Source organism: Gorilla gorilla, chromosome 2, assembly GCF_029281585.2.
Source record: "Gorilla gorilla gorilla isolate KB3781 chromosome 2, NHGRI_mGorGor1-v2.1_pri, whole genome shotgun sequence".
Taxonomy (NCBI): Eukaryota; Metazoa; Chordata; class Mammalia; order Primates; family Hominidae; genus Gorilla; species Gorilla gorilla.
In genome coordinates this window covers 22369992-22395695 of record NC_086017.1, presented here as the reverse complement: position 1 = coordinate 22395695, position 25704 = coordinate 22369992, and the positions used below count along the sequence as shown (strand labels likewise).

General features: G+C 45.4%; 1 protein-coding gene across 3 annotated transcripts in view; it reads right to left on the bottom strand.

The window, feature by feature from the left end:
• Positions 1-25704, bottom strand: part of MKRN2 (makorin ring finger protein 2) — a 29138-nt gene that overhangs the window by 1714 nt on the left and 1720 nt on the right. For 2 of the 3 annotated variants that reach the window (XM_004033634.5, XM_055381030.2), the window contains exons 2-7: positions 13065-13193; positions 11740-11921; positions 9618-9922; positions 6986-7200; positions 5258-5368; positions 62-206 (exon numbers count right to left, since the gene is read on the bottom strand). In XM_004033634.5, the coding sequence (XP_004033682.1) occupies positions 62-206; positions 5258-5368; positions 6986-7200; positions 9618-9922; positions 11740-11921; positions 13065-13193 (1087 nt within the window). The remainder of the gene's footprint in view (positions 1-61; positions 207-5257; positions 5369-6985; positions 7201-9617; positions 9923-11739; positions 11922-13064; positions 13194-25704) is intronic. The other variant, XM_004033636.5, reaches the window with a different exon arrangement.

Sequence of the window (25704 nt, the reverse complement as noted above, 5' to 3'; positions counted from 1 at the left end):
AGTACCTGGAAATGCCCACAGCTGCTAAGTGTCCCCAACTAGAGATGGCTAAAGTCCTTACCCTCACAGTGCCTTGAGAACTGAGCTGTTTCCGAGGTTTCTCAGGCTCTGCTAGCCGCCCATCGGGGTAAGCATGGCGATAAAGACATTTGCTTCCAAATGGGCAGGTCCCCTTGCCTTGCTCAAAGTATTTACAGGCTTTTTTCCTGAAAAGCAGAAAGAAAAAGTCAAGAGGCTGGTGGGAAGATGAGGGGTCCAAACTGGGCCACTGCCTTCCTCCATCCTTACCCTTACGCCAGAGGTAGGTCAGCCTCACATTCTAGGTGGGGCAGCTGAGGCTGGGAGAGGTTGAGTGATTTGTCTCAGGTCACACACAGCTGGGATTCTGATTTCCAAGCAGGATAGGAAGTATCCCCAACTTACCTGCAGCCTTGCAAAGGATATTAACCTGCCTGGGGACTCGCTGTGTGGAGACTGCAGTGCTCCACAGGCCCTCCGGCAGCTCCAGAGCACCTCCTGGGTCACCACAGAGCTAAGCCAGGCCTGGTCACTCCTCTGGGAACTAAGGTCTGAAGCTGGGCCACTTGTCTCTGCTCAAAGTTCCCTAGGTACCCCACCAAGCCAACTCTCCCTTCCTCCTGGCCGCAGTGCTGTCAAGGTGGCTACAGGGAAAGCAGAGGGTTTTAGCAACTGCCTGAAGCCATAGGTCTCCTTCCAGTTTTCCTGTCTCCAACCTCGGCACCAGGGAGGGCTTCCTCACGCCTTATGTGCTGTGGACCCCTTCTCTGAACAGTGTTTTTCAATGCATAAAACACATGGATCTACGGCATACAGTGACCAGACGGCTCAAACTGTTTTCCCTCTCTCAGCTCTCCCATTCTCCCCACAGACCTCTATGTTAAGAACCCTGCCCAAGGAAACTCAGTCCAGTGAATTCCCATTTTGCTCAAATGAACTCTGGTTTATCCAATCATAAAGGATCCCAAACTGAAGTTAAAAAAAAAAAGATACCCAAGAATCCAGAGGGCCATCTCGGAGTACAGAGGAAGGGGAAAGTCACAGAAATAAAGCCAAACAACAGAAAGGGCACGCTGCTGTCAGGGGCAGCTGGGGTGTGTGACAGCGGGAGACAAGAACAGGGAAAGGAGGCTCCTGAATCCACTGGTTTTCCGTCTTGTCAGATGGGATGGCCGCAGGCCGGCGGTGAAGTTCTCTGAGGACGGCTTCATAGCAGCATAAAGAAAAGCCCTCTGGCCGGGCGTGGTGGCTCACACCTGTAATTCCAGCATTTTGGGAGGCCAAGGTGGGTGGATCACTTGAGGTCAGGAGTTTGAGACCAGCCTGGCCAACACAGTGAAACCCCATCTCTACTAAAAATACAAAAATGAGCTGGGTGTGGTGGCTGGCACCTGTAATCCCAGCTACTCGGGAGGCTGAGGCTGAGGCAGGAGAATTGCTTGAACCCAGGAGGTGGAGGCTGCAGTGAGCCAAGATTGTGCCACTGCACTCCAGCCTGGGAGACAGAGTGAGACTTCGTCTCACTGGGGGGGGTGGGGGGGGGGTAGGGTGGGGGGGAAGGTGGGGAGAGAGAACAAGCTCCCTTGCCAGCTGATCTGATTTGAGCACAGGTGGCTGCAGAGCAGGTGTGTGGACCACACATCCTCCAGGCCCCTGCTTGCCTGGAGTTCTGAGCGGACTTCAAATGACCGTGAGCAGTTTGCTCTCACCAGAGCCTGCTGGACAACTCCAGAGCATCCTAGCACACTGGCTATGAACTCGATCAGGTCAAACACATTATATGCTGGTCCCCCACTCTCACAAGAATATTACTCTTTTTCCTCCCCCAGGCTTATCTGGTCACCAAGGCCAAAAGCCTCCAGTTCACTCTGACTCACTCTGTGTCCTCGGCTCTCACACCCAACTGTGTTCATTCTGTTTACAAATCACTTCCCAATCTCCCCTTCCTTTGGGTTCCCACACTTGTGGAAGCCTCTGGGGCCTGCCTGCCAGGGCCACTTCCTCACTGGCCTCCCTCCCACTCCCACCAGTTTCCACCTTCAGAGCAGCACGGAGGAGCTTCCCAACCTTTTTTTTTTTCTTTAAAGAGATGAGGTCTCCCTATGTCTCCCCTGGACTTAAGCAATCTGCCCTCCTCAGCCTCCCAAAGTGCTGGGATTACAGGCATGAGCCACTGCGCCTGGCCCCAACCTGTTCTTAAAGAACATGGTCACACTGGGATTCAAGTGTCCCTTAGATTCCAGTCTGTAGGTCCCACCACATCCTTCTACACACCTGTTTCAATGCCAGGAGCCACTCCCAGTGTCCCCCAGACACAAAACCTACACCCTTCTGTGCCCATGTCCTTCCATCACTTCCCCCTACAGACAGGTGCTTCCTGCTTCATGGTTCAGGCTCCCATGCTGCTTCCCCTGGCAGCCCCTGGTGGATCCAAGTGCTTTCCCTGTTGTGATAGATGGTCCCTCATGAAGAACTGGTCACCAGCAAACCTGTATCATAATTGCCCTTTTGCAGTTTCCCATGAAGCTGTCTTACTTGGCGGGGCACAGTGGCTCACACCTATAATCCTAGCACTTTGGGAAGCTGAGGTGGGTAGATAATCTGAGGCCAGGAGTTCAAGACCAGCCTGGCCAACATGGCGAAACCCCATCCCTACTAAAAAAATACAAAAATTAGCTGGGTGTTGTGGCGCACACCTGTAATCCCAGCTACTCGGGAGGCTGAGGCAGAAGAATCACTTGAACCCTGGAGGCGGAGGTTGCAGTGAGCTGAAATCATGCCATTGCCAGCCTGGGTGACAGAGCGAGACTCAAAAGAAAAAAGAAATTGTCTTACTAATCTCTACATCCCCCAGTGGTGCTTAGCTAGAAGGTACCTGACCCATAGTGAGTACTTAGTAAATGTTTGTGGATTGCAAAAAACACAGTCATTAAAGGAAAGCAAAGCAAGGAAAGATCCAAACAGCAATAACAATCTCCAGACTGCTTTTCAGCAGAGCCCCTTTCTACAGGCTGGGACCCTTTTCTATAGGCTGGGGCCCTTTTCTACAGGCTGCGACCCCTCTGCTTGCCACGCCTGCCCTCTTGTGGACACACAGGAAGACTGTATGATGAAAAAATGGTTAAAAAAAAAAATCAAGCTTTAGTAAACTAATATGCAACATAAAGGAACCATTAAAAAAGGTAATGCATAGTTTCACTTTTAGTATGACAAGTAAATGCCTACCATACCCAACCCTCCTGCAGATAAGTCTTAACACAAATATTTCAAGAAGACCTGAAGGCACCAGAGAATGAACAAACGCAGTTAGATTCTTTGGAGGAGTAAACACAAAGAAGAATAGCAATGGCAAAGGCTAAGTTACCTTTTTTAAAAAAGGTAGCTTTTGTGGCTTACATCTGTAATCCCAGCACTTTGGGAGGCTGAGGCAGGTGGATTGCCTGAGCTCAGGAGTTCAAGACCAGCCTGGGAAACACAGTGAAACCCTGTCTCTACTAAAATACAAAAATTAGCCAGGCGTGGCAGCATGCGCCTGTAGTCCCACCTTCTTGGGAGGCTGAGGCAGAAGTGCTTGAACCTGGAAGGTGGAGGTGGCAGTGAGCTGAGACTGTGCCACTGCACTCCAGCCTGGGCTACAAAGCAAGACTCCATCTCCAAAAAAAAAAAAAAAGAAGTAGCTCTTATCCTGGAGCAGGCCAAAATCATAACCACATGGGGTGGCTAAAACTCCAAGGGGAAATCCAATCTTTCTGGCCTGAAGAACTAAAAGACAAGAGTTCAAGGAAATCACAGCCATTGGAAAGTGAGGAAGCAATCCCACAAAGTAAGGGGCCTGTGAAAAAGTGCTCAAAGGCTGTGTATAAACTCTGCCCAAATCTGACTAACTCCCAAACCACACAGGAATGCGACAAAGTCAGCTACGAATGCAAAACCAGAACTGAGATCTGAACTGCTACCTGGGTTTGAGTTCAAACAATTTACCTGCCTGTTAAAAACAGCAACACTTGGCCAGGCGCAGTGGCTCATGCCTGTAATCCCAGCACTTTGGGAGGCCGAGATGGGCGGATCACCTGAGGTCAGGAGTTTGAGACCAGCCAGGCTAACATGGTGAAACCCCGTTTCTACTAAAAATACAAAAAATTGGCCAGGCGCAGTGGTGCATGCCTGTAATCCCTGCTACTCGGGAGGCTGAGGCAGGAGAATCGCTTGAACCTGAGAGGCAGAGGTTGCAGCGAGCCGAGATTGTGCCACTGCACTCCAGCTTGGGCAACAAGAGTGAAACTCCGTCTCAAAAAAAAAAAAAAATCAACACTTTACAGATAAACCATAACAGAATCCTAAGTCTCTCTACAATGTAATATTTACAATGTCAAGGATAAAATCAAAAATTACTAGACATATGAAGAATCAGGAAAACGTGATCCATTCTTAAAAGACAACAGAGGTCAACTTCAAGATAACAAGGATTTCAAAGTAGCTGCTACAACTATGTTCAAGGAGATGAAAAGAAAAAAAGACTGAAAAAGAATGAATATCCCCAGAGATCTATGAACAATATAAAAAAACTATCATAAATGGAAGTAGAGTCCCAGCAGGAAAAGAAAAAAACAAGACAGAAAAAAAGTTAATGAAACAATAGCTAAAATTTCACTCATCTTGGGGAGTGACATAAGCGTAGAGAAAAACCACTCCACTCCTAGGCAAAATATCAACATGCTGACAACCAGGATAAAGAGGAACATTTGAGGCCGGGCATGGTGGCTCATGCCTGTAATCCCAGCACTTTGGGAGGCCGAGGCAGGAGGATCACTTGAGCCTAGGAGTTCAAGACCAGCCTGGGCTACATGGCGAAACCTTGTCTCTACCAAAAAAAATTAGCCAATTAGCCGGGCATGGTGGTGCACACTACTGGTGGCCCCAGCTACTCAAGAGGCGCCTGCTTGAGCCCAGGAGGCTGAGGCTGCAGTGAGCTGAGATTGCACCACTGCACTCCAGCCTGGGCAACAGAGTGAGACCCTATCTCACCGAAAAAAAAAAAAAAAAAAACCACCAAAACTAAACAGGTCCACATCACCATGTCCTTGCTCATTGCTGCATCCCAGAGCCCAGCATGGTGCCTGAGAGAAGGAAGAGAGGAAGAGGCCCCTAAGACCACACTCCTGGGAAGGAGAACGAGGACACGGGCTGACAACAGAGCCAGGCAGGCAGCAGGGGCACGTCGAAACTCAAAAGCACTTACCCCATCCCCTGTTTGAAAGCTTCAATCAACTCGTTCTTTTTATTCTGATCTTCCACCCAATACACACTTGGAATTACAAACTCTGATATCACACGGCATTCTGGACAAGACCTGAAATAAGAATTAGATTACTAAGGGAGAAGTCATGTTATGAAGCCTGGGCACACTCTCTGCTAAACCTCTTGCTCAACTGCCTCACCACTACAGGCATTTCCTTCACCAGAAATTCCAAAAGATGAAATCACAATCATCCAAGAACCTTATTTACTATTAAAAAAATAGGGTTTCCCAATGAGAACACATGGACACATGTGCGGGAACATCACACACCGGGGCCTGTCGGTGCAGGGGCAAGGGGAGGGAGAACATCGGCACAAACAGCTAATGCATGCGTGGCTGAAAACCGAGGTGATGGGTTGAGAGGTGCAGAAAACCACCGTGGCACATGGATACCCATGTAACAAAGCTACACATTCTGCACATGTACCCCAGAACTTAAAGCAAAAAAAATACACACACACACACACACACACACACACACACACATATGGTTTCCTCAACAAAAAAGACAGATGAAATAACCCTCATACATTGCTGGTGAGAATGTAAAATGGTGCAGCCACTTTGAACAGAGTCTGGCAGATTCTCCAACAGTTTAATGTAGAGTTATTATACCATAAAACCTAGCAATCCCACGCCCAGGTGTATACCCAAGAGAAATGAAAACACATGCCCACATGCTGTGTTCACAAATGTTGACAGCAGCATTATTCATAATAGTTGCAAAGTTCAAACAGCCTAAATGTCCACTGGCTGAGGAATGGATAAGGGAAATGTGCTGCGTCCATACAATGGAACATATTCCGCCAGGAGAAGGGGACTCTGGCACATGCTACAGTCGGGATGAACTCTGACAACACTATGCTCAGTGAAAGGGGCCAGGCACAAAAGGCCCCAAATTCTATGATTCCATTTATAAGAAGTGTCCAGAATAGGCAACTCTGTAGAGACAGAAAGCAGATGAGTGGTGAACTAAATTGTGGGCTTTTATCTCAATAAAGCAGTTGTTTTACCACACGATTTTAGGCAAGTTACTTGACCCCCACACCCCAGGCCTGTTTCCTCATCTGTAACTGAGGAGGGTCTTTGAGGGAATGAGATGAGCGGACAGATGTGAAGAGCTCTGAACAGTAGAACGCCTGCAGTAACCTCTCCACATGCCAGCTCTTCCCCTGTCCTGCTGGAGAATTTGAGACTCCTATGTTGGCCACATTGAGCACATCCCATGTGCCAGGCATCATGCAGAATGTTTTACATGCATTATTCCACTTCATCCTCAAATAACCCTATTTTCGTTTTTGGTGGGGGAAAAAACGAAGCTCAAAATGATTAACAGGCAACTGGGCTACAAGCAGGTACTACTGGATTTCAAACACAAGGCTAGGAGATGAAAACAGGTCAGTGCCATTTAACACCTTTTTACACAGATCATCTTTGCTGAGTTCCTCCCCAACACCCAGAAAGCTTGGTAGGAATTGTTGCCCATCTTTTACAGGAACAGGCACTTAGGCTCAGGAAGAGTAAATGACTTGCTGAAGTTCACGCAGCCAGGGGCCAGAACTCACCAGTTACTCTTGAGGGTAACGGAAGGCTTAAAAGTGGATGGAATAAAGTCTCAAATCAAACATTCTCCTAGCTCCTACAGCTAAGACCCCTGGCTGTACTTACTTAATGATTGGGTTTTCAAACTGTTTGGCACACCGCCACTGCCGGATGCAGGACAAGCAGTACGTGTGATTGCAATTGGAGAGAATCCCAAATCTCCTCTCAGAAGCAGAGGCCTTCTCCAGGATCACTTCCATGCAGATACTGCACACTTTGTCCTGGCTTGCCTGGAAGGCAAAGGCCTTTTCCATCTCATGTTCGAATGTCAACATGCAGATCTGAAGCACAGACAGGAAGGAAGGCTTTGGTTGTGGGCCACTGAGGAGTGGCAGGAGCCCTAGGAGTAGCCGCAGCCACACTGCCACAGCTGAGATCAGGAAGGAACACTGACAGCGACTGCTGTGAGCAAAGGCCCAGGCTCCCCCAAGTCAGGACACTGACATCTCCCTCAGACCACACAAAGGACTTCAAACCATCACTGGTCCAGCCCCTTGCTTTCCTAGGAGGTGACATGGTCACCACCCATTTAGGACTGAGAACACGGAGATCCAAAAAGGTTAAACTGCAGTGGAGTCAGAGTCCGTAAGGACTGCGGCCCCAGTCCCCCAGCTCCTCTGGGCACTGTTTCCCCCGACTCTGAGCCATGTCTACATCAGAGATGCTGACTCGTCCTTACCATGAGGCTTGAGGCTGGCAGCCTAGTCATATGTAAGAAGCACCACTTCTCCCCAAGAAAACGATTCAATGAATTCATTCATTCACTAGGCATGCCCTGAATTCCTTCTATGTGCTGGCATTTGAGCAAAAGTGAGAAGACCTAGGCCCAGCCCTTGTAAGCTCAGTGTGTCCAGATCTGAGACAAGCCAACACTCACCGCAGAGACCTCACACACTTGCATAAAGAAGACAGCTCTAACCCTCTGCTTCTCTGGAAGACAATGGAGAGTGTCTCCTTGTCCATTGCCACATGGAGTCAGTACTAACTTACCCCTTGATTATCTAGGAATACGCTGTCCATTTAAACATGCCTTAGGCCAGGTGCAGTGGCTCACACCTGTAATCCCACTACTCTGGGAGGCCATGGTAAGAGGACTGCTTGATCTCAGGAGTTCAAGACCAGCCTAAGCAACATAGCAAGACCTCACCTCTGTGAAAAATAAAATAATTTTTTTTTTTTTTTTGAGACAGAGTCTCTCTCTGTCGTCCAGGCTGGAGTGCGGTGGTGCAATCTCAGCTCACTGCAAGCTCCGCCTCCTGGGTTCACACTATTCTCCTGCCTCAGCCTCCCAAGTAGCTGGGACTACAGGCACCCGCCACCACACCCAGTTAACTTTTTGTATTTTTAGTAGAGACGGGGTTTCACCATGTTAGCCAGGATGGTCTCGATCTCCTGACCTTGTGATCCGCCTGCCTCGTCCTCCCAAAGTGCTGGGATTACAGGCGTGAGCCACCGTGCCCAGCCAAAATAAAATAAAATTTTAAAAGTTAGCCAAGCCACCACACCTGGCATTTTTAAATTTTTTTATTATTATTTTTCTCGAGACAGGGTCTCACTCTATTGCCCAGGCTGTAGTGCAGTGGCACAATCTTGGCTCACTGCAACCTCTGCTTCCCAAGCTCGGGTGATCCTCCCACCTCAGTCCCGCCGAGTAGCTGGGACTACAGGTGTGCACCACCACACCTGGCTAATGTTTGTATTTTTTTTTTTTGTAGAGACGGGGATCTTACCATGTTGCCCAGTCTGGTCTCAAACTCCTGGGCTCAAGCAATCTGCCTGCCTTGGCCTGCCAAAGTGCTGGGATTACAGGTGTGAGTCACCATGCCTGGCCCTCCCCTGCCTCTTATCCAGCTTCGTACCCTCTGCATCATGCATAGGGCCTAGCATAAGGCAAAGCCTCCCAAAACACTGCAGACATTAATGACTTTAAAAGGCCCTTCCAACAAGTGGCTCCTCAGATTCTATGATTTGGGCTCAAATCTTCCAAAACTTCACCTAGCTGGATCCCAACCATGACGAAGTGTGAACCCAGGGAGGGAGGATGCTGTATCTGCATGTGATAGAGACATACACACAGACGACATACCATGGTCCTGAGCTAGATCTGTTCTTTAAACTTAGCATGATTTTATATTTCAGATACGACTTTTTCTCTTTATTCTGAGTAATTAAAAATTGGCAAAATAGGCCAGGCATGGTGGCTCATGCCTGTAATCCCAGCACTTTGGGAGGCCAAGGCAGGCATACAACTTGAGGTCAGGAGTTCGAGACCAGCCTGGCCAATGTGGTGAAACCCCATCTTTCCTAAAAATACAAAAAGTAGCCGGGTGTGGTGGTGGGCGCCTGTAATCCCAGCTACTCGGTGGGGCTGAGGCAGGAGGATCACCTGAGCCAGGGAAGCAGAGGTTGCAGTGAGCCGAGATTGCGCCACTGTACTCCAGCCTGGGTGAGAGGGAGACTCCGTTAAAAAAAAAAATATGGCAAAATGACTGCAGGAAAAAGAATCTGAAAACAGGATGTAAATATACCAGATACATAATATGGGTATTACTGGCAGGGGGATGCCTGTGGAAATACCAACAATTCTGTCACTTAGTACATTTCAGATTTCTTGAGTGTGTATGGATGGCCTTCCGTGTCCTGTTCAGTACATTTCAGATTTCTTAACATGAGTTCATGTAAAGGTTTGTGACTTTACCTTTTCGTGAGCCTTCCTCTGCTCTGGGTCGAATGGGTGCAAGACTTGTAGCCTACAGATTTCACACACCTCCCCGTGCAGGTAGACACAGGCATCCCCAAACCGGCACTCCCCAGCAGCTGCGTAGGGGCACAGCTGCTGCTCATTGCTGTAGGAGCTGCTGGCCTCCACCTCATCAAGGCCACTCCTGATGGCATCCAGGTAGGAATGCGGCTTCATCTCGGGGCTGGGCTGGGGGTCGCTGCAGCTGCCTGGATTACTCGCCATGCTCGGCTGGGTCTTCCCTTCAGCCATGCCAGAGAGATCTGAATACAACACACAGCACACATGCACATGAAAATGGCCCCATTTTTCTGGTATGCCGTTAGCCAAAGCCTAACATATTAAGCTACTCTGACCTAAGAATTCCACTCTTGAGAACATATGGCAAAAAAAACAGACCGAAGGGGAAAAATAAAAGGAATAGTATAAAATGTTCACAGTGACATTACTTATAATTACTTAAAAAAACAAAAAACAAAAATGGCAAGACAGGGAAATAGCAAAACAATAGGATATACTTATACAAAAGAACACTAAAGCCGTTTAAAATGGCAAATATGGAAATGTTAACACATGGACCAGTTAACACTAAAACAAACAAAAAAACAGTGAGATCACTAGAACACAGTGTTTCCTTCATACCAGCAAAGGTAAAATCATTTTAAGTGAACTAGAATAGATGTCTAGAGCAAATCTGTGGGCCCTGAGGCCAGTGTAAACTGCCCCATGGTCACCCCTTCTCACGCCAGGAGCTGCTGCCTTCCCACTGCACACCTCCGAGCTTGTTTAGAGGTCACGTATTCTCACAGGATTACTCATTTGCTGAGGACAGAATCTGCCTACCTCATGGTAGCCAATTCCAAGAACTAGAAATCTCTTCACCTGGTGAGGACCAGCCAATAAAAACAACTTTTATGGCCAGGTGCAGTGGCTCTTGCCTGTAATCCCAGCACTTTGGGAGGCCGAGGCGGGTGGATCATGAGATCAAGAGTTTGAGACCAGCCTGGCCAACATAGTGAAACACTGTCTCTACTAAAAATACAAAAATTAGCTGGGCATGGTGGTGGGCACCTGTATTCCCAGCTACTCGGAAGGCTGAGGCAGGAGAATCCCTTGAACCCGGGAGGCGGAGATCGTGCCACTGCACTGCAGCCTAGGTGACAGAGCGAGTCTCCATCTCCAAAAAAAACCAAAACCAAAACAAACAAACAAAAAACACAACAAAAAACCTTTTACAATTTGTAGCTTGCTTTCTCATCAAACCCTGTTTTAAGGCACAGACCATGTCCCAAACCCTAGTGTGCTATTCTTTTCCCAAAGGTGCAATCTAAACTGTCAAACACTGTCAGCACAAAAACTAAGATCATTCACTGGCCTAAAAGTCAAACAGTGAAACATGCTCTTTAGCAAAATATTTAGTTTTCTTTTTTTTTTTTTTTTTTTTTTGTTGAGAGGGAGTCTCACTCTTGTCATCCAGGCTGGAGTGCAGTGGCGTGATCTCAGCTCACTACAATCTTTGCCTCCCGGGTTCAAGAAATTCTTCTGCCTCAGCCTCCCAAGTAGCTGGGATTACAGACACCTGCCACTACGCCCAGCTAATTTTTGTATTTTTAGTAGAGACAGGGTTTCTACTAAACCATGTTGGCCAGGCTGGTCTCGAACTCCTGACCTCAGGTGATCCGCCCGCCTCAGCCTCCCAAAGTGTTGGGGTTATAGGTGTGAGCCACTTTACCCAGACAAAATATTTAGGTTTGAAATGAAGAGCTTGATGCTTCTCACCAGCTGGACAACCACCATACGAAGATGGAAGTTAGATGTTGACAAAAAGATTGTGTTTTTATGTTTTGCCAGGCCAGTCTTGGAGCTCAACCCAGCCTTGGGCACGAGGGCGAATGTTTCATTTGAATGATCTGCAGCCACATGGAGCCTCTTCAGAACAGTTCTGAAGTCTCTCCGCGCAGACAATCTGGAGGTGTATTAGGTTAGGAGTCCTCTTGACAAGAGGAGGCTAGAAAGGAGCACCAAGCATTAACAAGAGTGCTATGCAAAAAGACGCAACAAAAGGCTTCCGCTTACTCACTTCGGTCTCTAAGAACCAATGTTCTCTTTTCACGCTTTCCGGGTTCATGTGAGTTAGTTTTCACAATGGATGCAGTGACCTCGGAAGGAGGGTGAGGACTGTGGAAAGCTGGGGAGGGCACACTGTGGGCCATGGTGCCCACAGCACCTCCAGCTGCAGCAGAGGGCCTCGTGTGGTCATATCTAAACAAAACACACAGCAGATGCATTACAGACATGCCACCCACACACATCTCCCACACTCCCCAGATGCCAATGGCCCTCCTTCTGCTGCACTTGTTGAGGTGAAGAAGGCGGCCATCTTTTCCAATATTTAAACTCTAACAGGATTATCGATTATTAACAGATGCTTGGCAATTCAGTGTGAGGGGGACATTTGCTATCTATCACCTATGCTTAAGTGTCTCTGTGGGACTTGAGTGGGACAGACACACAGCACCAGACCACACAGAGAACCTTGAAAGTTCCAAACAGATGTTGAGCTGAAATCTCCTGATGCCTGACTGACCCAGTATTCTTTTGAGCAGGAGTCCCCAAAATGCTGACAAGGGCCAATGATCTCTCCCTGACTGTCTCTCTTGGCCCTCATTGACAGGGGAAGACCAAGGTGGGCCTACTTCCATCATCTCCCACTGCACTGCAGAGAAAAAGGAGGGAAGGAAGCTTTGCAGCCTAGGAAAGAAAAGATCGGCTCTTCACTACAAAAGCATGAACAAGGTTCCGGAATTGTGTACAATTTTATAACTATATATTCATAAGAATAAGGCTGAAAAGTAGTTTTAAAAAATGAAAATTAGGACAGGCACGGTGGCTCATGCCTGTAATTCCAGCACTTTGGGAAGCTAAGGCGGGCGGATCACGAGGTCAGGAGTTAGAGACCAGCCTGACCAACATGGTGAAACCCCATCTCTACTAAAAATACACACAAAAAAAAAATTCAGCCAGGCGTAGTGGCAGATGCCTGTAATCTCAGCTACTTGGGAGGCTGAGGCAGGAGAACTACTTGAACCCTGGAGGCGGAGGTTGCAGAGAGCTGAGATCGCACCACTGCCCTCCAGCCTGGGCAACAGTGAGAGACTCTATCTCAAAAAAAAAAAGAAAAGAAAATTAGTTTTAGGGTACTGAAACTGAGGTTTTAAACTCTATCTCAAAAAAAAAAAAGAAAAGAAAATTAGTTTTAGGGTATTGAAACTGAGGTTTTAAACTTATTTGCCATACTTTTTGTGATGTTGTCATATTACTTTTACATTAAAATTTCCCCCTTATCAAGACCCATTCTCCAAACGAAATCAGTGTCACAGCTGGAGCCTGTTGCAGAGTCCTTGCCTGCACCGAGTTCCATAGGCACAGTAGCCCTTCTGGTAGTACTTGCAGATGGTGGACGGCTTGCTGTTTGCCAAGTCATGTGAGAATAGGCACTGACTTCCTTCCCGACACACACCATGCATAAAATACCTGCAGAGACAAGCACAGGCATACAACTTTTAGAAGCACATTTTGCTTTATAAAATCAGCTTATTCTTGAACTTAGCATACAAACATTTACAAGCACATATTATGTATAAAGGCTCTATTAGGCACTGGAGAGAGATCTATATATTTCCTTGATTCTACAACAGTGATTTCAGAGGCACTACAACTGATACAATGACAGCTTTTCTGAAAGAAAAACAAATGATCCCATATATTTCTATGTGAAGATATATCTTCCTGATTTGAGATATGTTCAATGTGAGCCACATAATTGAGAAAATACTCTGTGAAAAACTGTTCTCTCTGTTCTCAAGGAGCTTAAAGGGCATGACTAACGAAACCAGAAGACCTGGGCTCAAGACCCAGCTCTGCCACTTAAGAACATGTCACAAAACCAACTTCCCTGGGCCTTGCTACCTTTCCCTATAAAATGAAGATTATACTACCCACTTAACTGGTCGTGGTGAGGATCAAATACCATAGTGTGGTATCAAAAGATAAACACACAGATGCTCCTTGACTAATGATGGAGTTACATCCCAATAAAGCCACTGTTTTTTGTTTTTTGTTTTGAGATGGAGTCTCTCTGTCACCCAGGCTGAAGTGCAATGGCACAGTCTCAGCTCACTGCAACCTCTGCCTTCCGGGTTCAAGCGATTCTCCTAGCTCAGCCTGGGCTACCTTACTTATGCTTAGAACACTTACATTAGCTTACAGTTGGGCCAAATCATCTAACACAAAATCTATTTTATAATAAAGTGTAGAATAATCTCATGCAATTTATTGAACACCGTACTGAAAGTGAAAAACAGAAAGGTTGTATGGGTACTTGTAGTTTTTAATGAAAGCTGTTTCTGATACATTGTTTCAGATGTTTCAGAATATCAGATGTATCACATGTTCTGTATCAGAATATTCCACTGAGATATCAGATCCTGGCCTTGAAGGAATAAGTGGTACAGGAATACCTGGGAGGCTAACTCCGTCCAGACAGGGTAGAGAGACCTGAGTGAATACTCAAACAGTAGAGACCCTAGATGAACATGCCTTGATATTAAAGATAAACTAGGCTGGGCGTGGTGGCTCACACCTGTAATCCTAGTACTTTGGGAGGCCAAGGCGGGCGCATCACCTGAGGTTGGGAGTTCCAGACCAGTCTGACCAACATGGAGAAACCCCGTCTCTACTAAAAAAAATACAAAATTAGTCAGGAGTGGAGGCGCATGCCTGTAATCCCAGCTACTTGGGAGGCTGAGGCAGGAGAATCACTTGAACTCAGGAGGTGGAGGTTGCGGTGAGCCGAGATTGTGCCATTGCACTCCAGCCTGGGTGACAAGAGCAAAAACTCTGTCTCAAAAAAAAAAAAAAAAAAAAAAAGATAAACTAGCCAGGGCAACAAAGGGAGACCCTAAAATTTAAAAATCAGCCTAGCATGGTGGTATGCACCTGTGGTTCAGCTACTCAGGAGAGTGAGACAGGAGGATTGCTTAAACCCAGGAGTTCAAGGCTGCAGTAGCCATGATTGTGCCACTGCACTCTAGCCTGGGTGACAGCAAGATCCTGTCTCACAAAAGAAAAAAAAAAAAGTAAACTAGTGTTAGAGTAGAAGTATTTTAGACACACCCTAATAAGGCTTAAAAAAAAAACACACAAGCTGATAGCAAGTATATAACTTACTGTCAGCCAAAACAAACTTTAAAGGAAGACAATACAATCCAAATGCTCAGAAACTCACAATGCTTGGCATCCAATCATAAATTACTAGATATGCCAAAATGCAGAAAATAATGTGACCTATAACCAGGAGAAAAATAAAGAACAGGAATTACAGAGATGATGGAATCAGTAAAATAAGACCTTAAGAACAGCTATTATACATATGCTCAATATGCTGAAAGATTTAAAGAAAAACATAAACATAATGTGGAGAGAAATGGATGATTTAAATAAGACCAAATACTAGGTGTGGTGGCTCACGCCTATAATCCCAGCACTTTGGGAGACTGAGGTGGGCGGATGACCAGAGGTCAGGAGTTCGAAACCAGCCTGGTCAACATGGTGAAACCCCATCTCTATTAAAAATACAAAAATTAGCCAGGTGTGGTGGCAGGTGCCTGTAATCCCAGCTACTTGGGAGGCTGAGGCAGGAGAATCACCTGAACCCTGGAGGCGGAGGTTGCAGTGAGCCGAGATCGCGCCATTGCACTCCAGCGTGGGCAGTAAGAGCGAAACTCCATCTCAAAACAAAACAAAACAAAAAACAAATGAAACTTCTAGAAGTGAAAAATACAATGTCTGAAATGAGAATTACATTAGATGAGTTTAGTAGGTGGGATACTACAAAGGAAAATATCAGAATACTTGAAGACACAGAATAGAAACCATCTGAGAGAGAGAGAGAGAGAGAGAAACTTTTGCTTCTGACTACCAAGGAGCATGGATCTTGGCTTCTCACTGTAAAAAACAAAACAAAACAAAACAAAACAAATCCAACTGAAAAATGAAACAAAATATGTGAAACAACTGCTTTCAGACAATAGAAAAAAGGACTGGTCCTTAAGAGAAGGGAAACACAGGAAGTAAGCCCCACATTTAGTCTGACTTCCTACCTGGAGGCATATTCTAGGTCTCGGTACTGGGAGTAGAACCTCAGGCAAATCACAGAGATTAGAGTTTAGGGAGGCTGCAGGGATTCTTTAAAGATCCATAAATAGTCTGGGCTCAGAGGCTCATGCCCGTAATCCCACCACTTCAGGAGGCCAAGCTGTGAGGACTGCTTGAACCCAGGAGTTTGAGGTCAGCCTGGGCAACATGGCAAAACCCAATCTGTATAAAAAATACAAAAATCAGCCGTGCATGATGGCTACTTGGGGGCCTGAGGTGGGAGGACTGCTTGAGCCCAGAAGGAGAGAGGCTGCAGTGAGCTCTGTTTGCACCACTGTACTCCAGCCTGGGTGACAAAGCAAGAAGACCCTGTCTCAAAACAAACAAAAAAACAAACAAAAAACCCTGTAAATAGAACCACACATAGGCCGCATGCAGTGGCTCATGCCTGTAATCCCAGCACTTTGGGAGGCCAAGGTGAGTGGATTGCTTGAGCTCAGGAGTTTGAGATCAGACTGGGCAACATGGTGAAACCTCGTCTCTACCAAAAAATATACAAAAAATTAGCCAGGCATGGTAGCGTGCACCTGTGCTCCCAGCTACTTGGGAAGATGAGGTAGGAGGATCGCTTGAGCCCAGGAGGCAGTGGTTGCAATAAGCCAAGATCATGCTGCTGCACTCTAGCCTGGGTGACAGAGTGAGACCCTGTCTCACACACACACACAAAAAAAAAAAAAAAAAAAAAGGTAAGTTGGGGAAAGAATCTTTTCAACAAATGATGCTGGACCCAAAATCGACTTGGAAAAAACTTAAATATGTACCTGCTGATATGACCCAAAATGAAGTATAAAACAACCTATGACGTACTCTAGCCAGAAACAATTAATTTGAATCCACAAAACTCCAGATCTAACATCCAGTTCATAGAAAATACAGGAGACTGGGGACAACCTATGAAAGACATCTCGAGAAAACAACCAAATAAATACAAAAGAGGCTGTACGTGGGACCTAGGCCTACTGTCTTTATAAGTGCCATGTAACTAAAAGAGGCTGAGTTTGGAAGACAGTTTGACAGTTTCTTTAAAAATGTAAACATAAATCTACCATATAACCCAACAATTCTACGCCTAGGTATGTACCCAAGAAAATGAAAATCTATGTCCACACAAATACTTGTACATGAATGTCCAAAGCAGCACTATGCATAACAGCCAAAAAGTGGAAACAATCCAAATGTCCATCAACTGATGAACAGACAGAGAAAATGTGATTTATCCATACAATGGGCTCTTATCCAGCCATAAAAGAAAGAAGTACTGGCACACACTACAACATGGGTGAACCTTGAAAACATTATGCAGAGTGAAAGAAGCTGGACACAAAAGACCACATGTTGCATGATTCCATTTATATGTAATGTCAGAAAAGGCAAATCTATAGAGACAGAAAGTAGATTAAGTGGTTGCCTAGGGTTGGGAGGAGAGAAGTGAGGGTGACTGTTAATGGGCACAAGGGATCTTTTGGGGGTGATAGAAATGTCCTAAAATTTAACTGTGGTGATGGTTGTACAACTTTGTAAATTCATTAAAAAGTTTTGCACTGTACACTTCAAACAGGTAAATTTTATGGTATATAAGTTATACCTCAGAAAAAGCTGTTAAAAAAGAGAAAAAAGGGAAGGGACAATGCTAGGTTAGCAGACAGAACACAAGGGACATAACCAGATGCAATACTTACCTCTGGACTAGAATCTGGTTTCAACAAACCAGATACAAAAGACATTTTTGAAACCAGATATTTTGAAAGATATTTTGAAATAAATGTGAGTATGGACTAGGTATAAAATGAAAATTTATTAATATGGAAAGTTAAACACAATTAACTGAGAAGAGTAGATTATAAAACAGCTAATGGTGCAGCTTCTATAGAAAAACAGTACGGAAGTTCCTTAAAAAATTAAAAATATATTTACCATATGATCTGGCAATTCCACTTCTGGGTATAGACATAAAATAACTCAGGCCAGGCCCAGTGGCTCACGCCTGTAATCCCAGAACTTTGGGAGGCCGAGGTGGGTGGATCACCTGAGGTCAGGAATTTGAGACCAGCCGGATCAACATGGTGAAACCCCATCTCTACTAAAAATACAAAAATTAGCCGGGCGTGGTGGTGGGCGCCTGTAATCCCAGCTACTTTGGGGGCCGAGGCAAGAGAATCACTTGAACCTGGGAGGGAGAGGTTGCAGTGAGCCAAGATCACGCCACTGCACTCCAGCCTGGGCAACAGAGTGAGTATGTTTCAAAAAAAATAGAAGACTTCAAAGTAGGGACTCAAACAAACATTTGCACACCCGTGTTCATACCAGCATTATTCACAGTAGCCAAAAGGTGGAAGCATCTCAAGTGTGCGCTAATGGATAAATGCATAAACAAGATGTGGTCTATCCATACAATCAGCCTTAAAAAGAAAGGTGATTCTGGCCTGGCGTGGTGGCTCACGCCTGTAATCCCAGCACTTAGGGAGGCCGAGGCAGGCAGATCATGAGGTCAGGAGATAGAGACCATCCTGGCTAACACGGTGAAACCCCGTCTCTATGAAAAATACAAAAAAATTAGCCGGGCGTGGTGGCAGGCGCCTGTAGTCCCAGCTACTCGGGAGGCTGAGGCAGGAGAATGGCATGAACCCGGGAGGTGGAGCTTGCAGTGGGCCATGATTGCGCCACTGCACTACAGCCTGGGCGACAGAGTGAGACTCCGTCTCAAAAAAAAAAAAAAAAAGAAAGGTGATTCTGACACATGCTACAACATGCATGAACCTTGAGGACATGACGCTAAGTAAAATAAACCAGTCACAAAAAGGCAAATGCTGTATGATTCCACTTCTGTGAGGTCCCTAGAGTAGTCAAATTCACAGGGACAGACAGTCGAATGCCAGGTGTCAGAGGCTGGGGATGGGAGAAATGGAAGTTTTTTAATGGGTAGTACAGAGTTTCAGTTTTGCAAGACAAAGAGCTCTGGAGATTGGTTACACAACAATGTGAATGCACGTGACAGAACTATAAACTTAAAAATGGTTAAGATGGTAAATTTTATGGAAATTTTACAATAATTTTGTTTTTTTTTTTTTTGAGATGGAGTCTCGCTCTGTCACCCAGGCTGGAGTGTAGCGACATGATCTTGGCTCACTGCAACCTCCGCCTCCCAAGTTCAAGCGTTCACCTGCCTCAGCCTCCGAAGTAGCTGGGATTACAAGCACCCGCCACCGCGCCCAGCTAATTTTTGTATTTTTAGTAAAGACGGGGTTTCACCATGTTGGCCAGGCTGGTCTTGAACTCCTGACCTCGTGATCTGCCCACCTTGGCCTCCCAAAGTGCTGGGATTACAGAAGTGAGCTACTGCGCCCGGCCCACATAAAATTTTTTAAAGCAGTATATACAGTATGATCTCATTTTGGTAAAAGATTATAAATATATACATACATGTACTTTAAAAATCTGGGGCCCAGCAGGGCATGGTGGCTCACACCCGTAATCCCAGCACTTTGGGAGGCTGAGGCAGGTAGATCACCTGAGGTCAGGAGTTCAAGACAAGCCTGGCCAACATGGCAAAATCCCGTCTCTACTAAAAATACAAAAATTAGCTGGGCATGGTGGTGGGTGCCTGTAATCCCAGCTACTTGGGAGGCTGAGGCAGGAGAATTGCTTGAACCCAGGAGGCTGAGGTTGCAGTAAGCCCAGATCGCACCACTGCACTCCAGCCTGGGCAACAGAGCAAGACTGTCTCAAAAAAAAAAAAAAAAAAAATCTGGGGCCATGCATAGTGGCTCATGCCTGTAATCCCAGCACTTTGGGAGGATGAGGTGGGCAGATCTCTTCAGCCCAGGAGTTCAAGACTAGCCCGGGCAACATGGCAAAACCTCATCTCTACAAAAAATACAAAAATTAGCCAGCTGTGGTTGTGTGCACCAGTAGCCCCAGCTACTAGGGAGGCTGAAGCGGGAGGATCACTTGAGCTTGGAAATTGGAGACTGCAGTGAGCTATGATTGTATCACTGCACTCCAGTCTGGACAACACAGTGAGACCCTGTCTCAAAACAAAATCTGGAAAGATATATAATAGCATGTTAAGAGTAGCGATTCTTGAGGATAAGATATATGTTATTTTTTTCTTTTTCTTTTTGCAAATAGGAAAGCCAAGGCTCGGAGAGGTGAGGTGACTTACAGATGATTTAATTGCTAGGTATGAGGACTCCAACTCTGGCCTTTCCAGATAGCCCTGACCTTCCCCAACAAAATCAATTTCCCTGTCATGCTGCCTTCATCCCCATCGTGGCCCCTGTGTAAAACACAGTAGCCCATATCTTTCATTCCACTGAATTACTATAACCCAGCTTCCTTCATGGACCAGCATGAGTCTTGGCTGATCCAAGAGGCCAAGAGGCCTCCTCATACCCTCCAGCCCACAGGCTCACTCACTAATGGCATCCACACGCTATGGCACTTCCCAGTCTGAGGCCCCAGATCCTCTCGAGCTAGTGCTCTGGAAGATGTAGTAGGGAACATCTGTTCTCTAATGAAGAATGCTTGGGAATAACTGCAGGAAGGCACAGCTAGAATACGACTAAATGCAAGCAGATATAGAAAGCCTCAACCTAACCATTTATATGGTTCTGTCTGAAAGTGGAAAACAGAACTACACAACAGAAGGCCGGGCACAGTGGCTCATGCCTGTAATCCCAGCACTTTGGGAGGTCAAGGCAGGCGGATCACCTGAGGTCAGGAGTTTGAGACCAGCCTGGCCAATATGGTGAAACCCCGTCTCTACTAAAAATACAAAAATTAGCCGGGCATGGTGGCAGGCGCCTGTAATCCTAGCTACTTGGGAAGCTGAGGCATGAGAATCGCTTGAACTCAGGAGGCGGAGGCTGCAGTGAGCCGAGATCGTGCCACTGCACTCCAGCCTGGCGACAGAGTGAGACTCCGTCTCAGGGAAAAAAAAAAAAAAAGAACTAATCAACAGGAGGGAATGGTATGGAAGGAATGCCAGGGAGGCCCGAGAGGCCCAGACTGCTGGTGTCTCCAGAGAAAGGGTACTAGTGAACATGCTGCACATCCGCCCCAATCAGAAACCTCTGACTTCTCCACCTGTTTCTCTCCCCAAAAGCAGAGGAAGTGCTGACCAGACCTACCTGACAGTTTATTTTTTTCCCAGGGAAATTACAAAAGGATATTCTAGTATATAAGTCAGTCTCTCATGCGTTTGGCTAGTATGAGCCACCTCTATGTACACCAACAGAATCAAATTTCTGAGCCTACAAAATGAGAACTGGACCTCATGACTTAAGTGACTATACAATGGTGCCATCCTACAGCCTTTGCTAGGTAGTCAGCTAGGCTTTCCCCAGGAAGCACCCTCTTGTGGCCTACCATTAGATCAGCAGTCCCCAATCTTTTTGGAGCCAGGGACCAGTTTTATGGAAGACAATTTTTCCATGGAATGGGGGGATGGGGGATGGTTTCAGGATGATTCAAGCACATTACATTTATTGTGCACTTTATTATTATAATATATAATGAAATAAGTATACAACTCACCATAGTGTAGAATCAGTGGAACACTGAGCTTGTTTTTCTGCAACTAGATGGTCCCATCTGGGGGTCATGGGAGACAGTGACAGTTCATCAGGCATTAGATTCTCATAAGAAGCACACAATGTAGATCCCTCACATGCACAGTTGACAATAGGGTTAGTGCTTCTATGAGAATCTAATGCTGCTGCTGATCTGACAGGGGGTGGAGCTCAGGTGGTAATGTGAGTGATGAGCAGTGGCTATAAACACAGATAAAGCTTTGCTCACTTGCCCACTGCTCACCTCCTGCTGTGTGGCCTGGTTCCTAAAAGGCCATGGACTGGCTGGGGACCACTGCACTAGATCAGACATTGTGCAGTAATTTGCCATAAGGCTGTTAAAGTTTTATTTTTTAAAAAGAAAAAGCACAAACAGAAGCCGGGAAACTTTTTGTTAGAAACTTAGAGTTCCTGTTATTTACAATACCGATTTTATAAATGCACAGAAGAGAGTTACATAGCAGATCTGAGACTGCTATCCTTAGGAAGGTCTGCTTCCAAGGCTGCCCCTTGCCTGGCATCTGGGAACTTGGCTAGTAACAGTTGTCTACACAGATACAAAATTTTCCCTAAATGATGGAGAGTGGCTCGCTGTGTCTAAACTGATGTACAATGTAGTTCATGCTGAAAACCTGCTTGCCTTCTGGGAGTCTGGAATTTTGGTTCATGCTAGGCAGAGGGTGCCTATGTGACCAGCTTGGGCACTGAATCCCTAATGGGCTTCCCTGGACACATGTTGCTGCATTTTCATTGCTGTGTGGCCCTCTCAGGGAGGGAGAGATGTAGAAAGCCTGCACCCAGGCTCCTCCAGACCCCCCATGTCTTCTGCCCTCATGATCTGGCTGTGACCCCTTACTAGATATGGTAATAATCTCAGCCTTGAATACAGCTGTATACTGGGACCCACTTGTCCTAGTTCTAGACAGTCTCTGGATTTGGGGTGGTCTTGGAGATCCCAAACACAAAAGTAGAGTATACATCTAAGCAGTTTGAGAATTATTTTTGAGAAATGCTGCTCAAGACTGCAATATTTCAATTGTCCTCAAACATGGTAATCTTTGAAGGTATAATAGTTTAAAAAAAAAAGTCAGTGCCAAGAGCCAAGTCTGAATGACAAAGAGGTATCAGGATTAGTAAACTCATAAATACTGAAAGAGGACAGGTTCAAAGTGGCAACATAAGCAGTTAAACAAAAGTGATATCGAATAAATACTGTATAGTTTCTTTCCTTTTCTCGGGTAGAGACAGGATCTTGCTATGTTGCCCAGGCTGGTCTCGAACTCCAGGGCTCAAGTGATCTTCCTACCTCAGCCTCCCCAAGTGCTGGGATTATAGGAATGAGCCACTGCACCAGCCAATACTGTATCGTTTCTTTTGAAGCAATTAGAACAGAAAATTTCCTGAAAGAACCAGGGTGGAAGACTACCACAGGCCCTCTACCAGATACTATTTGTTAACAAGGCAGACAAGAAGAAAGATTTTTTTAGGTAGTGGTCTCCTGCAAGGATGCCTTTTATAATTCTACCTCCACCTTCCATACGTCCTATCCAGAAAACTTGCCTTCCAAACTGCACTAATTATCTCTTCCACTAAAATACAAATATTTAACTGCCAACCAGAGCTTCTAGTTAATCTTGCCATTTATAAGCTGGTGACTTCATAAAAGCCACTTCACTTCTGTAAGTGACTGAGCTGAGATTTAAACAGATTCAAAAATAATTTCCAGACCACCATCACTGCCTTCAAGAAAGGAAAGTATGAAACGAGAGTTATGTAAGAGGTGAAGTCAGCCCAGTCCTATTTTTGTAGCATATGTCACCATTTCCACTCCCCAGTGACAAGCACAAAGCCACCTAGAGCACATCCTGCTTGTCCTTTGGGGCATCTCTGTCATGTGCTTATAGTCACTCCTCTCCATCTATGTTATACTGATCTTACTCCAAGCCTCTTTCATGTTGCGCTTTGTAATGAATTTCCAACTGCTCACCCTTTCTGATGGACAAACCGCCCCTCATATCTTCCAAGAGAGACGACTGAGACATGAACTGGAGGAGGGGAGAGACAACTAGGCGGGTGAAGTGCATAGCTGGAGACTCAGAGCAGGTAGGTTCTTTCTGGGGGACACTCCAAAGGGGTGTTACCCTGGGTAAACCCAAAAGACTGTTTCAGACAGTATGGCTATTATACACTGCAGAGCATATCAGGTTCACTGCTGGCCACAGAACCACCAGCAGCTCCAGCAGCAGCAGTGCTAAGCAAAACAATCAATCTGGTTTCTTACGGCCCTTGAATGTTGCCTGTTTAGCAAAACGCTTTTGCAAATCACTTCCAAGTATACAGGTAATTTGCATCCTCAGTGTCTTTTTTTTTTTTTTTTTTTTTTACATTTTCCTACATATTTTCACAGGCTAAAATTTTATGGCTATACTCCTTGTGACAGCAGATCCATTGAGGGGGAAGGAAGCAAATGGTAGGCACTGTGGCAGGCTTGCAATAAATGTACTGATTAGAGAGAGGTGGGGATAAAATGAAGTACAGTGTGGTGGTGAAGACACTGAAGTCAGACTGCTTGCTATGTGAGCTTGAGCAAGTTATTTAAATCACTGAGCCTCAGTTTCCCCATCTGTAATGTGATTATAATAACTGCACTTACTTCATAGACTGCTATGATAGACTACTGGGACATTTAACTGAGAAAATGCATGTAAGTGCTCATCCTAATACAAAATAAATGGTTTGTTGCTTATTATTTAATTTTTAAACAGCCCTGCCGGTTAGGCATTACCATCCTCATTTCACAGATGAGGCAGTTGTGGCACAGGTGGTACCAGGATTAGAATCCAGAACTGCCCAACCCTGGGGCTCAAACTCTTCCTACCACCTGCCAGCTGAAAAGATCCCCCATGTTTTGTGACTTTCAAAGAATCAAAAGCCCGAGGTTTGACTATCTTAGGACAATGAAATCCTGTGTCTTCTAATAGTGATTATGAGATGCAGGGAAGCTCTATCACAAGAGGAGAAGGTGAAATAAACTGGTTACTAAGCTATAATAAGGGCCTCCCCCAGGGCTCCGAAAACAGACTGGAAGACAGGGAGATGGTTGTGGGGGAGGGGAATCAGCAAAAAGGCACAGATTGAGATTCTGGATAGAGCGGCATGTCAAGGAATCAGAAGAGCTGACTGACAGCATAACTGTACGAGCAGTCATTTTTACCATTCCAGGCAATAAAAACATGGAGTGTCTTTGTCATTAGGTTTGAGACTCCTAGCATTTGATAAGCATCTCTTGGAGAGACATAATATCTAACAGATTGGAAGCAAAACTGACATTATTCTGCTGTCATTCAAAATAAACATGTACATCACATCCCACAGTCAGGAAAACAAACCTAAAACTTTGTGACTTGAGATTAAAAAAAACAAAAAAACAAAAACAAAAACAAAACACAAAAAAATGCACACCCTGCTTAGATCTGGTCTCCAAAATAAATCATACCTTGAACATTTCCTATAAATAATCAATGTCTAGAGATAAGGCTTTTGTTAATGAGATAATAAAGTGAGAAAAGCTTTTGGTAGATAAGCTGGTAGAAAAGTTGATGGTAGATAAACACACTAATGTAAACTTGGTACTCTTGGTCATATTGGTTTTTTCCCACTTAAAACACCTGTTACATTTTTTATTTGGCAAGGCAGTCATCGGGAGCCCTGACTCCTTTACACCCCTTTGTGAGTAAACTTCTTTGCAGTTTTACATATCCTTGTATGAGTTTCCTTTCATGGGAACATATTAAAAGCTTTGATAAAGTCCTACAGTAAATAAATTTTAATTTAGCATTTCGAAACTTATCTGGAGGCCCTACAGTCTATGAGGGCATGAACTTTGATTTCACATCTCTGTCACTTGGAAGCTAAATGACTTTAGGCAAGTCGCTTCAATGCTGAGGCTCAGTTTTACGATCTGTGGAATAGCGCTGGTTGCTGGATTATACACTACATACAGTACCTAAGAGCCGCAGCACATTGTAAGTCCCCAACAAACATGAATAAACACTTAAACAGAAGTGATCCCTTCTCAACATTCCAACCCAATCTTCGTTTATATGGAGCAACATCCTACAGAACACCCCTGTTTGGGAAACAGAATTAAAGCTTTCAAGTCAAGCTATCTCCAGGTATACAAGGAAAAAACCAAGATGATCCTGATTTAGGTCCTTGTGCCTCTACTAAGGTGTAAAATTTTAGGCAAATTTCAAGTC